This window comes from Trachemys scripta, chromosome 9, assembly GCF_013100865.1.
Source record: "Trachemys scripta elegans isolate TJP31775 chromosome 9, CAS_Tse_1.0, whole genome shotgun sequence".
NCBI lineage: Eukaryota > Metazoa > Chordata > Testudines > Emydidae > Trachemys > Trachemys scripta.
In genome coordinates, this window is record NC_048306.1 from 17,103,250 (window position 1) to 17,117,861 (window position 14,612).

The window sequence follows — 14,612 nt, forward strand, 5'->3', positions numbered from 1 at the left end:
GATGGCATATAGAGTATGTTAACAATAGTAGACTATCACAGGCCTGCACAACTTGCGGTGTGGTTTTGGTAATATTTTTTTTCTCCTAGTTTTTTTTCCCTTTCAGTAACAAGTTCAATTATTTAACATTTCTCTGAAAATAACCTTTTATATACCTGTCTATTCTGGAAGAAATCAATCAGTTTTTTTAAAATCATGAAAATCGCAACAGTTCTTTATAAAAGTATTTACCAGATTCCTAATGGAAGATAACTAATATTTCACAATCATAACTATGCTAGAGCAGCAGGAGTTCAGCTAAAGGACAGCAGAATCTGGCTAATGTGTAACTAAGACAACTAATACCTTGAATTTAGAGATCTAAAAAAAGTGAGCTACAATAGTCACAGGTTTGTTTTTGGTTACAACATATTGCATACAAGAATAAACATAGCTGTGGAATGAATCTAACCTTAAATTACTCAGATTATTATTTGTACATTAAAGTGTTTTTAAAATCTTATTAAGGGACGTCTTATGTCAAATTTAAGTTTAGTGAAAGCAAGCTTTTGGCCTATAGAGCACACTATTTCCATGAGCTCCCTTTTTATTAAATATTCCACTGGAAAGATTTCTAAAAAAAACATTCCTCAGTTGTCATCTAATACAACACCACAGTGTCTGGATTGCAGTGTATGAGAACCTGAAAGTGAAATTGTTTAGAAAATGAATATGGAAGACAAATTTTGGTAGATAGAATGATGTACAAATTCTAGTTTAGCCCGAACTTGGAAGCTAAGGGCTTAATCTCAGTTAAATCAACTCCCAGTGCCTTCATTGGGTCTAAGATTTACCCTTGGTTTGATCATGTAAGATTCTTGAGTACCCATAACTCAGTTTTGCCGTTAACTTTATTGGGTTTATGATTTCACTTCTAAGATCCCTGCTCACGTGAAAAATACTATCGTATCCTTAGTCACCACTGTGGGCGAGCCCCCATCATGTGACGAAAATGCATCCCAGGGTGGTAGGTTTGCAGGATGCCTCACTTGTTTAAAAGTGTGGCTGGCTACTCATCATAGAAATGTAGGGTTGGAAGGGACCTTGAGAGTTCATGTAGTCCAGCTCCTGTGCTGAGGCAGGACCAAATATACCTAGACCACTCTTGACAGGTGTCTGGAGGTTTTTAATAACCAGTTAGACAGTGCTGGGGATTCCACAACCTCCCTTAGTAACCTACTCCGGAGCATAATTATCCTTATATTTAGAAAGTTTTTCCTAATATGTAACCTAAATCTCTCTTGCTGCAGATTAAGCCAATTACCTCTTCTCCTATCTTTATTAGATGTGGAGAACAACTGATCACTCACTTCTTTATAATAGTCCTTATATGGTGCGCGCCCTCCCCCCCCCCCAGTCTTCTGTTCTCAGAACTATGCTTGTCCAGTTTTTTTAATGTTTCCTCTGGTCAGGTTTTTCTAAACACTTTATCACTTTTGTTGCTCTCCTCTGGACTCTGTCCAGTTTGTCCACATCTTTCCTGGAGTGTGTGCCCAGAACTGGACACAGTACTCCAGGTGAGATCTCACCAGTGCTGAATAGAACAGGAAGACTGCCTCCTGTATCTTACATGAGACTCCAGTTAAAACACCCCAGAATATTAGTGTTTTTTTTTTTTTTTTTTTTTTTTGCAACTGCATCACATTGTTGGCTCATTCAGTTGGTGATCCACTGTGAACCCTCAAGACCCTCTTCTAGAGTACTGCTTTCTAGCTAGTTATTCCCCATTTTGTAGATGGGCATTTTTTTCTGTCTTAAATGTAGAACTCTGCACTTACCTTTATTGAATTTCCTCTTGATGATTTCAGACCAGTTCTCCAATTTGTCAAGGTCATTTTGAATTCTAACACTGTCCTCCAAAGTACTTGCAACCCTTACAAGTTGGTGTCATCTACACATTTTATAAGTATATTCTCCACTTCATTCTCCAAGTTATTAATGAAAATATTGAATAGTATTGGACCAGGACAGACCCCTATGCGACCCCCTCGATACAGCCTCCCATTTTGACAGCAAACCATTCATAACCATTTGAGCACAGTTTTTCAACCAGTTGTGCACCCCCCTGACAGTAATTTCATTTAAACCACATTTCACTAGTTCGTTTGAGAGCATCATATGGGACCATGCCTTACTAAACTGAATATATCCTGTCTACTGCTTTCCACCAGTCCACTGGGTCAGTAACCTTATCAAAGAAGAAATTTAGGTTGGTTTGTCATTTGTTCTTGACAAATCCATGTTGCCTTTTACTTATCATCCTGTCAGTGCTTACAAGTCTTATTAGAGAAAACTGTAAAAATGTTTATTCTTAGTATCTTAATATTGTTATTGAGCTTCATTTCTGGAATAAAAGATAATGGACACATTTTAAAAGCTCCTAAGTACCATTGATTTTCATTTCATTATTATTGCTACTTTCTAGAAGACTGATTTTGTTTTGTGTGCAAAGAATAAAGCTGTTATCTGAGTTCAAAGAACACAGATTAACACATCCAAGTGACTTTTTTATTGGGGAAGTAATGAAATAAATACCATTGTGATGGCAAGTTGCACAAATGAAATTTTTATCATATCCGTAATGGATATGAGTATACAAGTGATGGTGATATCTCAAGTGTTCAGTTTTTTTAGTGGTCCAAGCATCTTTTGTTACATATGTTGGTAGATTCCTATTTTCGGAGACTTAAAATCTTATGGGGGTGGAAAACCCTAGGATTAAAGTTTTGAATTTAATATAAATATCTTATAATGTCACACAATCTTGTGTGTTTTTAAAAATAACTTTAATCTAATCTGGGCTCACTAATACCTTTTAATCATGTGGTTGTTGCATGGTGTTCACTAGAGGGTGAAATTAAGATTGTGAGAGTGGCCCTAACTTTGTATTTCCATTTTTTAAAAGTTAAATTAACCTTAACTCTTAATTTGTAATGCTTGCTTTTGAGAATAATTGCAGCATCCCTATAATAGAGTAAAATATATCTTAATATAGTTTTTGAATTGTAATGTATATAAGGATTTTTTCCTTTTTCTATTCAAAACTTTTAGAGCATTTCTAAGCTAGTAAATTGATATGTGCTTTAGGAGAGAAGCTTAGAATAAAGAATTCAGTTCCGCATTTTAGTTTAGTTTTCATTTATTTTCTGTAAAACTGCTATTAAGGAAATAAAGCAAGAGATGGCAGGCTGTTTGCGGTTTGCAACTCCAAAAGGAAATATAATTTTTAATGCATCGGGTTAAAGCTTTCAAATGGTATGGAGTCCTGTATAAAGCAATTAACACTCATGTTATCTGTTCAGCCTGTGAAACTTATTTCTGTCACATCTTTGAATGTCTAAACATAATGCTTTACATTTTTTTTAATTTAGATCTAATCCAGTGCACAAATGAGATGAATGTGAATATTCCGCAGCTGGCAGACACGCTTTTTGAGAGGACTGTTAACAGTAGCTGGGTTGTAGTGTTCAAAGCTCTAATTACAACACACCACCTCATGATGTATGGAAATGAGGTAAGACTGATTACCTTGTGATAATTACATTATAGGGGCATCTCTCTGAAAAAATCAGAATGCCATAAAGAAATAGCTGTGACCTGTGAACTTGAAGGGGGGAAAAAAAAGTAATATACTTAATTTTTCTATCATTATTGGTTGTAAATTATCTTTCTGATTGAAAATTAGTGAAGTGCTATTCATCACTAATTAGTCAGTTAATTTCAAACTAAACTCAGTAGATATCTAAATCCATGTCATGCCTCTTTTCCAGTAACTCTTTCCTAAACTACTATTGCCATTCATTTACCACCTATGTTTAGTTCAGTTTAAAAACAAAAGATCAGCAAAAGTTATTTTAAAAACTTTGTGGTATAGTAAATGATGGGACAGATTTTCTTTCCCAGATCACAATATGACATTAGAAATTTCATCTTTAATTGTACACAATTTCTCAACCTTCCAATGAAGCCTAAACAGTCAACCTTTTATGTCAGATAATGGATTGTCATCTCAAATATACAAGTGTGCATCCCCATGCATATTATAGGTTGTCTGTTGCCCATATGGCAGACATCTGAGTGCAGAATTGTGGCTGAGGCAAAGTATCTCTATGAGAAAGTTTTACCTTTGCTTTAAATGTAAACATTAAAGAACCACTGTGAAGGATTTGGACCTGATCTGTAAGGGGTCTGACTAGGTTATTGAAATAGGCAGTACATGACCATGACTTTAGAGAGACATGGTGGGTGCAGTAAAATCTGTTGTTGGAAGAGACAAGCTTTCTTGCTTACACAGAGCTCTTTTTCAGGTCATGGAATATTGACGGTATTGAGTTAATTTATTATATGCATATGTTGGTTTAGTTATACCAGCCTGTTTGGAAATAGAGTAAGGGCAGACAGTGGCTCCAGATAAAACACCACCTGTAAACAATTCAGGAGGTTAAGATCACTACTGAGCTCTATTAGCTATGAAGATGCTACTTCCAGGTTCCTGCCAAAGTTACGCAGTTACTCAGCCAAGGTTGAGAAGGAACAGATCAAAAGGGCTATAAACAGTTCAAAACTTTCTGTCCACAATGAGGGAGATTGTCATAAGGAAGCTGTTCACAAAGAACAGTCTGACACAGCCACAGACCCTGTGGGAGGGTCTGAAGCAGTAGGCCTTCCTATTTTAACTAAGATAGACATGCATACAGACTGTTTGATTGGTTTAAAATCTGTTTCCTCTTTGCTTTGCTGTATTCCTACTGTTAGGATAAAATTGGTTTGTATTAAAAAAAGCTGCCTGGTCACTGCGTTAGCCACTGGTCACTGAAGCTGGGTGGGAACTACTTTTCCTCTCCTGTGATCATGTTTGAGATTTCTAAAACTTCCCTGTTCTACATTGGGATGAAACCAAGATCTTTCAAACTTATGTTGTTTTTTTTGGGTGGAAAAACAAGAGACACCAGAATAGCTTGGCATTGAGGGTATTCACCTGATTCAGACAAATGACTTGAACCTGGGTCTCCGACATCCCCAGTGAGTACCTTTACCACCAGGCTATAAGAATGTGTTTCTGTCTTTTGAAACTGTTAGTGTGTATAAAAAAATATTCATTGGGTCAGAGAGAGAGAGACAGCCACCTCACCCCAAAATAGCAGCCTGGTGGTTAGGACACTTAGGATGTGAGAGACTCAGGTTCAAGTCCTTGGTCTGAATCAGGCAAAGCAGTGAGTTGAATCTGGGTCTTCTACATACTAGGTGAGTACGCTCACTACTGGCGTATTTTTGGGGTGGGTTGTGTCTCTGGTTTTGACCTGAAGTGCCATACTGAACCTGAGAAACCTTTCCCTATGAAAGTTTTGTTGAATCTGGTATGTTCCCAGGTAAAGTTTCAGTTTTGAGAAATTGGACTATTCAGACAAAAAACTGTTTTATTGAAAAATTCCCGACTAGGCCTACTGGTCACAATTCACGAAAGGCAGACTTACAGATACCAAACTCAGCCGGGCCTTCGAAGCAATCATTGTTAGTAGGCAACGTGCTATAGCCCAAGACCCAGCGGGTTGCAGGATTCCACCCTGAGAGAAGTAAAGGCATGTGGCTTTAACCTGAGGGGAGATGCTCAGACTCGGTAGAGGTCAGAGGTGCAGTTAACCCTGTAACTGTGGTGACAATATTTTTTGTCCTGAAAAGATAAGTTCTAATTTATAGTTTGAGTTGTAGGAAGACATGATTGTGTGCATATTAATATGTATTAAAAGTGGCAGAGAGACTTAAATAGTTCATGAAGCAGTTTCCCTTTAAATAACATTAATAAATTAAGCTATAGATTTAGTCTCCTCCTCTTTCTTGTCTCATCTGCTTAGCCAACTATTTGAGGAGGAGGAGACTAACGCTATAGACTTAATTAGAAGTAATATAATGCCAGGTGAGTTAATAACTATATAAATACTTGAATGCTTTAGTGTCTGTGTTTTTATAAAGCATTCCCAAATAGTTTGTAATTGTCTCTTTAACCCTTACATAGAAGTTATAGCGTCGTACAGAAGAAACTTTTAGAACACCTATAGTTTTTCTCCAATTTCCCTACTGTGAGCTACAGAATTAACAAAACTTTTACTTAAAAAGACATGTAAGCTACTCCCTCAAATGCTAATGTAACTTCATGTGTGGACAGTAGAGTGCTTTTCTTCAGACTGAACAAATTTCGTCTACCAAACTCTGTTCTGAAATTTAATGTAGTCACATTAGTTTACTAAATTTTGGTGAATCATTTTTGTTGCAACTAATTTGTACATTGTAGATAAAGGTAAATGTTGCCTCTGAAATACCCAAGTTACATGCAGTTGTTTTGTAATCCAATTCTTAAATGTATTATATTTGATGAAGAAAAAGTAATTTTCAAGCAATTGACATTTTTTTCCCTTCATCAGCGCTTTATCCAGTATCTTGCATCCCGAAATACATTGTTCAATCTAAACAACTACCTGGACAAAAGTGCCATGCAGGGTAAGAATCTTTTTCTTTGTGAAAACTAAGTTGCAAACAGTAAAGTATTACTTTTTCAAGAGAAGGTTGGCAAAGCAACGAAATAAAGCACCCCCTCCCCAACCTACATAACAAAACAATTGATTTTTTTTTAATGTCTTAAATACGTGCATTTTTCTAGCTCTGCATTAGTAGTGATTGTAAGTCACTGGTGTTGAACAGAAAATTACATTTCCATGAAAGGGGGCTTAATTTATATTATGCAGTGCAAAGGGATGACAGTAAGCAAAGGAAGCAGGGAAAATTATAAGATGGCTGAAAGTTACACAGGTGAGAGCTAGAAATGTGCTTACATGTCTTTTTAAAAAGGCATTTATAACTTAACACATGAGCACTGGAATAATCTTTTTCATTTGGCTGCATTCCACAATGGCGGGAAGGTAATATTAATTGTCAGGCTTCATAATATGGTCATTAGAACACGCTACTAGTGGTTAGTGGAAGTCTTTCATGCAGATCTCTGAAAGGTGTTAGAGGTAGTTTGTATGATGGCAAAAATATATACTTGCTTTTAGTATTTTTTTTGAGAGCATACTTTTTTACAGTAGCTGAAGTTCAGTAGTTCCCATCTTTAGTCTTCAGCATTTGACTAATTCTGTTTCCAGTGAGCTGTATACTATAAGAATAAGAGTGCCTCATAGTTGCCAACAGTAGCCTCTCCTGAGGCATTAACATAGTCCAGATAATTTCCATGGAATTATCATCACTTGGGAAGATGGTGGCTGCACTATGCCTCAAGGCTACTGCAAATAATCAAGAGAAATATGGAGGGAGGCTTTAGGGGCCCTGCAAGTGAACATGGCGTTCTCTCCTTATACAAGTAGTGTGCAGTGACACACATTACAGAATAGTACTGAAAAATGATTACAAAATAAATAGATACTCTTCCTCGTTGAAATGTCTAACTAGTAAACATTTAATTTTCAGGTTATGATATGTCTACCTTCATTAGGCGATATAGCAAATACTTGAATGAAAAAGCACTTTCTTACAGACTTTTAGCAGTTGACTTCACCAAAATGAAAAGAGGGTAAGAAATACTCTCCTTTTGCTTTTCATTTCAGATATAAGAGGTTACTAGTAGCCATGTATATGCTTGCCATAGAACTTTGCTGCCTTTTAAACTGTAGTTAAATACAGGGTACTAATCATATCAAGGCATCATATGTTCTAAGTCACATGTACATTTATACATTTGGCATTTTACACATTGTAGGATAGATGGAGTGATGAGAACTATGAATACTGAAAAGCTTCTGAAAACTCTTCCAATTATTCAGAACCAGCTTGATGCGCTCCTTGATTTTGATGTAAGCACATTCTAAATTGTATTTCATTGTTAAAATGTTTTATTTAATTGATATGGGAAGAAATTTATTGGTATTTTTCTCCCCACCAATACTTTTAATCTATCTCTTCACTTTCTACACAGGCAAATCCAAATGAATTAACCAATGGTGTAATAAATGCTGCCTTCATGCTTCTCTTTAAAGATTCCATTAGGCTTTTTGCAGCCTATAATGAAGGGATTATTAACCTATTAGGTATGTGGAACTGGTGTGTATATGTGTGCATATGTTCTTGAATCTTTGGGGGAGACAGTGAGGGAGAAGTAGAAATTTTAAAAGCAAATTGTGTCTGTTTAATAGCCTAACAAATTAAGGGCCAGATCCTGCTTCTGTTGAAGTCAGTGGTAACTTTTATCATTACTGTCAGTGACAGCAGGATTTGCCTTAAAGGCATTGATATATAGGCCTTATTATTTTTCAAGCTGAAGTGTAAATCTGAGTTATTCTTGCCTTAATTTCTATTTTAGAAATACCAGAAATGTGTTTTGAATGTTCCTTATAACCAGATTATAAAAGAATTTGGCCTATAAGTACACTTTAAATGGGGGAGGGGCTCTAAAGTAGGTTGGCCTGTGCTGGGTTTACTGGGCATACTTTTTTTTAAAAGGTTACTGTTTATTTGCTGAATATACAGTGCACCCAGTGCACATTGTTGGGTTTCTTATGTCTTTGTTTTATCAACTTTAACAACTGGTGTGCATGGTCTTGTGCGGGTTGTAGAGTTCTACCTTGCTGAGTTCTTGGTTCACATATGACAGGCATGGTTTTTAAGTGGATTGTGCCTTTAAGAGTAACTAAGGGGAAAAATTTTGAGAATCTTACACAAAAAAGATAGTAAAGCAGTAAAAGAATGTATTTAATAATTTTTGGATTCAGCTTTCACTCTCCTCCATTAAATCTGCCAGTGTCATTAATTTTATTGATGCATTAAAATCTACAAGTTTCAGAGTATGAAAAATAAACTCAGTACTCAAAAGGGTGCAAATGCTATTCCTGTTTGTCAGGTTTACTCATAAGGATTCTGTACATTAATATTGACAAGTCAAAGTTGGATACATGTGAAAGTTGAGTTTTCCTTTGAAATGCTTCCTTCAGATTCTGTATCTCCATTTACAAACCACAAATGCATAGTATTGAGATGTTGATGTGTAGTTTAAAAATGCTTTAAAAATAGATAATCGTGGTGCATTTTTAATTTACTAAAGTCAGCTACTGCATTACTATTGTTGGAGTGCACCTCATAGACTGACTTTTTTTGCAAACATTTTTCTTCAAAATGAAGTCCTGCTTAGCTGACAAAGAATTTAAAAACAGATTAAACACTTTACATTCAGGCTGACTACAACTGTCCACCAAGTTATAACGTGCTGAAATCAACAAACTCATTGTAAATATGGAGATTATTATGAGTAGTCCCAAACACGTTACTCTTAAAAGTAACATGGCTTTCTATATTGGTTAATATCTCCTCTCCCAAAAATTACACTGCTCTACAGCCAAAATGCTTCTGAAATAAATGTAGTCAAACTTTACTAATTCTGGGTCACTGAGAACGAAAATGATGCTTAAAATTGTTGATTGGCTCTAGTTTTCAAAATATGCTATTGGGTCAGTATATACGACCCTTGACTTGGGAATGGCGGAGGATAAGTGAGTTATAAAGGGAAGGGATCTCAATTTAAACCAGAAATGACGAAAATACATCTTTGACTGGATCTATGAATAAATCTATGACTGGGTTTGGACAGTACTTGCTTTTTAGGCAAAACAATGAATGATGCAATCTGAAGCTGGTATTGCGTCATACATGATTGAATTGCGTCATGTTATTCCTAGAAGTCATGGATGATGCAATCATAACAAAGCTTACATCGCTCTGCTGAACAAATTGCCCTATATCAGCTCTAGAAATCATACAGTGTCGTGCTCTCTTATTTGTCAGTGTTTGATTTTGCAAAGGGACACATTTCTGTTTAGCCAAAGTGAGCAGAGATGCCTCGTACTTGTGTGAACGGTGCAGATCACTTCTGCTATGTTTGTGGTGAAGTGACTTTTGCATCACAAAAGCGCAGTATAACCACTATGGTTAAGAAAGCCTATCACCTTTATTTTGGCTGCAAAATTGGAGATCAGAACAAGAGGTGGGCCCCACACATATGCTGCAACACTTGTGCAACAAATCTTCACCAGTGGTTGAACAGGAAAAGGAAATCTATGCCTTTTGCAGTGCTAATGATTTGGAGAGAGCCAACAGATCATACCAGCAATTGTTACTTCTGCATGGTGCCTCCAGTTGGGAAAGGTGTGTCAAAGAAGAAAAAGTGGACTGGGCATTATCCAAACATTCCATGAGCTATACGCCCAGTACACCACGGAGAAGGACTGCCGGTTCCTGATGCACCAGAATCATTTTCACTTGAGTCGGACGAAGAGGATGAAACTTCTGGTGCTGAACCATCAATGTCACAGGACCCACATTTTCTCCCATCCTCCTCCTCTGAACCACACCTCATAACACAAGGTGAACTGAATGACCTTGTCAGGGATTTGAAACTACCCAAGAGTAAGGCAGAGCTGTTGGGCTCCAGACTACAGCAATGGAATCTCCTGGCAGGTGACGTTAGGGTTTCCAAGTTCCGTGACCGTCAAAAGGATCTTGTCCCATTCTTCTTCATGGAAGGTGATCTTGTAGCCTGCAACAACATCGATGGTGTGATGGCAGACCTCAACATCGTTCACGATCCAGATGAGTGGAGACTGTTCATTGATTCATTGAAGACGAGTCTTAAAGCTGTTTTACTGCATAATGGCAATGTTTTGCCATCAATTCCAGTTGGTCATGCAGTCCATATGAAGGAAACCTATGACAACACGAAACAACTTGTTTCATAATGAGTTTTATTTATATAACCCTTTTGCTGATTTTTAAAGTGTTACATAAACAGGACAGGTGAAATATCATGTAAAGCAGCCATAAACACATGAAAAGACCTAGGTTTACAATTTATGATTAAAACTCTACTATCTACACAATATACATAGACATAAAATGTAAAAACTTAAATATCTTAGAAACTCATAGACTCATAGACTTTAAGGTCAGAAGGGACCATTATGATCATCTGGTCTGACCCGCTGCAGGCCGCAAGACCCTTCCCTGGACTCTGCTGTTGAAGTCTCCAATCCTGTGTTTTAGTGACTTCAATCGGCTGAGACCCTCCTGCTAGTGATCCCTGCCCCATGCTGCGGAGGAAGGCGAAAAACCTCCAGAGGCTCAGCCAATCTACCCTGGAGGAAAATTCCTTCCCGACCCCAAATATGGCGATCAGTAATACCCCGAGCATGTAGGCAAGAGTCTCTAGCCTGACCCTTGTTGGCCATTATGCTATTCATGTACCATTGCTTGGTTTTCCTTGGCTACTATGTTTTACCATTAAACCATTCCCTCCATAAACTTATCCAACTTAATCTTAAAACCAGACAGGTCCGTCGCCCCCACCGTTTCCCTCGGAAGGCCGTTCCAATATTTCACCCCTCTGACGGTCAGAAACCTTCGTCTAATTTCAAGCCTGAACTTCCCCCCGGCCAGTTTGTATCCATTTGTTCTCGTGTCCACATTAGTACTAAGCTGGAATAATTCTTCTCCCTCCCTTTATTAACCCCTCTGATATATTTGAAGATAGCAATCATATCCCCCCTCAGCCTTCGCTTTGTCAGACTAAACAACCCAAGCTCCTCTAATCTCTTTTCATACGACAGGTTTTCCATTCCTCTGATCATCTTAGTCGCCCTTCTCTGCACCCGTTCCAGTTTGAGTTCATCATTTTTAAACATTGGAGACCAGAACTGCACACAGTACTCCAAATGAGGTCTCACCAGCGCCTTATACAACGGAAGCAGGACCTCCCTATCCCTACTAGATATACCTCGCCTAATACATCCCAAGACCGCATTGGCTTTTTCCACCGCCACGTCACATTGTCGACTCATAGTCATCCTGCGGTCCACAAGGACCCCTAGGTCCTTCTCCTCTTCCGTTACTTCTAACCAATGCGTCCCCATCTTGTAACTAAAATTTTTATTAGTCATCCCCAAGTGCATCACCTTACACTTTTCACTATTAAATTTCATCCTATTTCTGACACTCCAATTCACAAGCTCATTCAAGTCTCCCTGCAGAATATCCCTATCCTCCTCCGAGTTTGCAACTCCTCCCACCTTCGTATCATCCGCAAACTTTATCAGCCCACTCTTGCAATCGGTCCCGAGGTCAGTTATAAATAGATTAAATAAAATGGGTCCCAAAACCGAACCTTGAGGCACTCCACTAGTAACCTCCCTCCAACCCGACAATTCACCCTTTAATACGACCCGCTGCATTCTCCCCATTAACCAATTCCTTATCCACCTCTGGATTTTTATATCGATCCCCATGTTTTTCATTTTAACCAATAATTCCTCATGGGGTACTGTATCAAACGCTTTACTGAAATCCAGGTATATTAGGTCCACCGCATTTCCTTTATCTAATAAGTCAGTTACTTTCTCAAAGAAGGAGATCAGATTCGTTTGGCACGATCTGCCCTTCGTAAAACCATGCTGTAATTTATCGCATTTGCCATTAACCTCAAGGTCCTCAACTAGTTTCTCTTTCAGAATGTTCTCCAGCACCTTGCACACTACTGATGTTAAACCAGTAGCCAATCAGTTGTTTTAATTGTCATATTTGAATTCAGCACATCAAAATACATAATAAATAGCACATTTTATCTCCTGAAGCAGACGACTTCTCAAAAATTGTAGACCAGTGTTATCTAAAGTTATTGTTTGCAGTGTTGTATCTTTTAAAATCTCTTGCATTAGTGTGAAAGTTTTCTTGTTCTGGAGTTTTTTGGGGGAGAGGATTTTTTAACAAATGTCCTTTTTTTTCACTCTTCAGAAAAGTATTTTGATATGAAGAAGAACCAGTGCAAAGAAGGTTTGGATATTTACAAAAAGTTCCTAGCCAGAATGACCAAATTGTCAGAATTCCTCAAAGTAGCAGAGGTAAATAAACTTACATGCATTAAAAGGGGGTCATTTAGCTATCTGTACTGGTACAATAGTCCCATCACAAACAGTCTAATGTTTGTGTGATTTGCTGTGCAAAATAAAACTTCTGTAGGTTGCTGAATCTGAATGTCGCTTACATGGTTTTTTTATATTGAGTGATATTTTTAAGGCATATTTCTTTGCCTAACAATTACTAACAGTACAGTAAACCCTTTCTGTCTAAAATGCTACTAAGAATCTGGTTTTACACATTGATTAGTAGATGGAAATGACTGGGCTTGATGATATTTATAAATATTTTCAAAGCATTCCTGTGATATTTCTGCTCAAAATAGAGCATAAATTCAAGCAATCTGTGTTATTTCCAGCTCTTACAGTAAATCTCCGCATCTTTGCATGAAATAGTGCAAATAGAAATATGGTTTGAACTTGTTTGACATGTACACTGAAATTCTAGCTTAGAACTTGTCTGTTAGAATTGACATGAACAATGTACCAGTTCAGAAAGTTATTCATGTCCCTTTTGATACCTTAGCTTCTGTGTAACATTCAGACCCCACAGTTTCTTTTCATTGCCGCTGCATGTAGTAATGTACATTTTTTTTCCCTTTTTTGTGAACCCAGCAAGTTGGAATTGATCAGGGTGACATTCCAGATCTTACTCAGGTCAGTGTACATTTCATATTAATTTAACCCAGTTCTTTTGTCCTTTGTGTTTTAATGGTTAATGTGTATCATATTCATCCTGAGAATATATTCTCTTCCATATATTTATATATGGAAATATACATGTTCACTTTTTCCATAGATTGTTACATGTACACAGTTCTTAAAAAGTTCTGCAGTTCTTTAAATAAGAGTTCTGTTTTAAAGCAGTGAAGTTTATCTGGTTTATAGGGATATTTTTACTAAAACAGAAGTTTTTCCTTTGAATCCTTTGTCAATCTGCCTCTCAAGTACACAGGCATACTGTGCCACATCTTGGGGAAAACATTCAACTCCATTCAAGCAACAGGTTTCATAGAAGTTACACAGCAGTACATACCTGTATCTTAAGCTTTGTTACTCAGCTATGGAAGCTTTTCCAAGGTCCCCAAAGATAACAGTGTAGATCTACTGATATTTATATTGGCACCAGCCATATGTTCAGCACTGTAAGATATGCACACAAATGGGGGGAGGGATAGCTCAGTGGTTTGATCATTAGCCTGCTAAACCCAGGGTTGTGAGTTCAATCCTTGAGGGGGGCCGCTTAGGCATCTGGGGCAAAATCAGTACTTGGCCCTGCTAGTGAAGGCAGGGGGCTGGACTTGATGACCTTTTAAAAATCTGGGAACTGGTCCTGCTTTGAGTAGGGGGTTGGACTAGATGACCTCCTGAGGTCCCTTCCAACCCTGATATTCTATGATTCTATGAAAGTCCCTGCCCCCAAAAAACTTTAATGATGGGAGACACTGGGAAATCGGGTGGTGAGGATAATTTACAAGGCAGAATAAACTAGGTTGATTCTTGGAGTCTTGATAAACTGGAGTAGGAACAGTACAGATGGAATCGATATGTATAATCAATTTAGAGGAACATTGACCATCCTTATAAGAACAGACCTTTTTATTTTATTATGGAAAGTGTTATTACAGC

At 37.5% G+C, this 14,612-nt stretch overlaps 1 protein-coding gene across 5 annotated transcripts in view; it reads left to right on the forward strand.

Annotated features, from left to right (window-relative positions):
- The window catches only part of LOC117883136 (phosphatidylinositol-binding clathrin assembly protein-like), a 55,807-nt gene that overhangs the window by 13,340 nt on the left and 27,855 nt on the right, over positions 1 to 14,612 (forward strand). For all 5 annotated transcript variants that reach the window (XM_034782162.1, XM_034782163.1, XM_034782164.1 and 2 more), the window contains exons 2-8: positions 3,411 to 3,553; positions 6,459 to 6,534; positions 7,501 to 7,603; positions 7,790 to 7,883; positions 8,006 to 8,117; positions 12,862 to 12,968; positions 13,599 to 13,640. In XM_034782162.1, the coding sequence (XP_034638053.1) occupies positions 3,411 to 3,553; positions 6,459 to 6,534; positions 7,501 to 7,603; positions 7,790 to 7,883; positions 8,006 to 8,117; positions 12,862 to 12,968; positions 13,599 to 13,640 (677 nt within the window). The remainder of the gene's footprint in view (positions 1 to 3,410; positions 3,554 to 6,458; positions 6,535 to 7,500; positions 7,604 to 7,789; positions 7,884 to 8,005; positions 8,118 to 12,861; positions 12,969 to 13,598; positions 13,641 to 14,612) is intronic.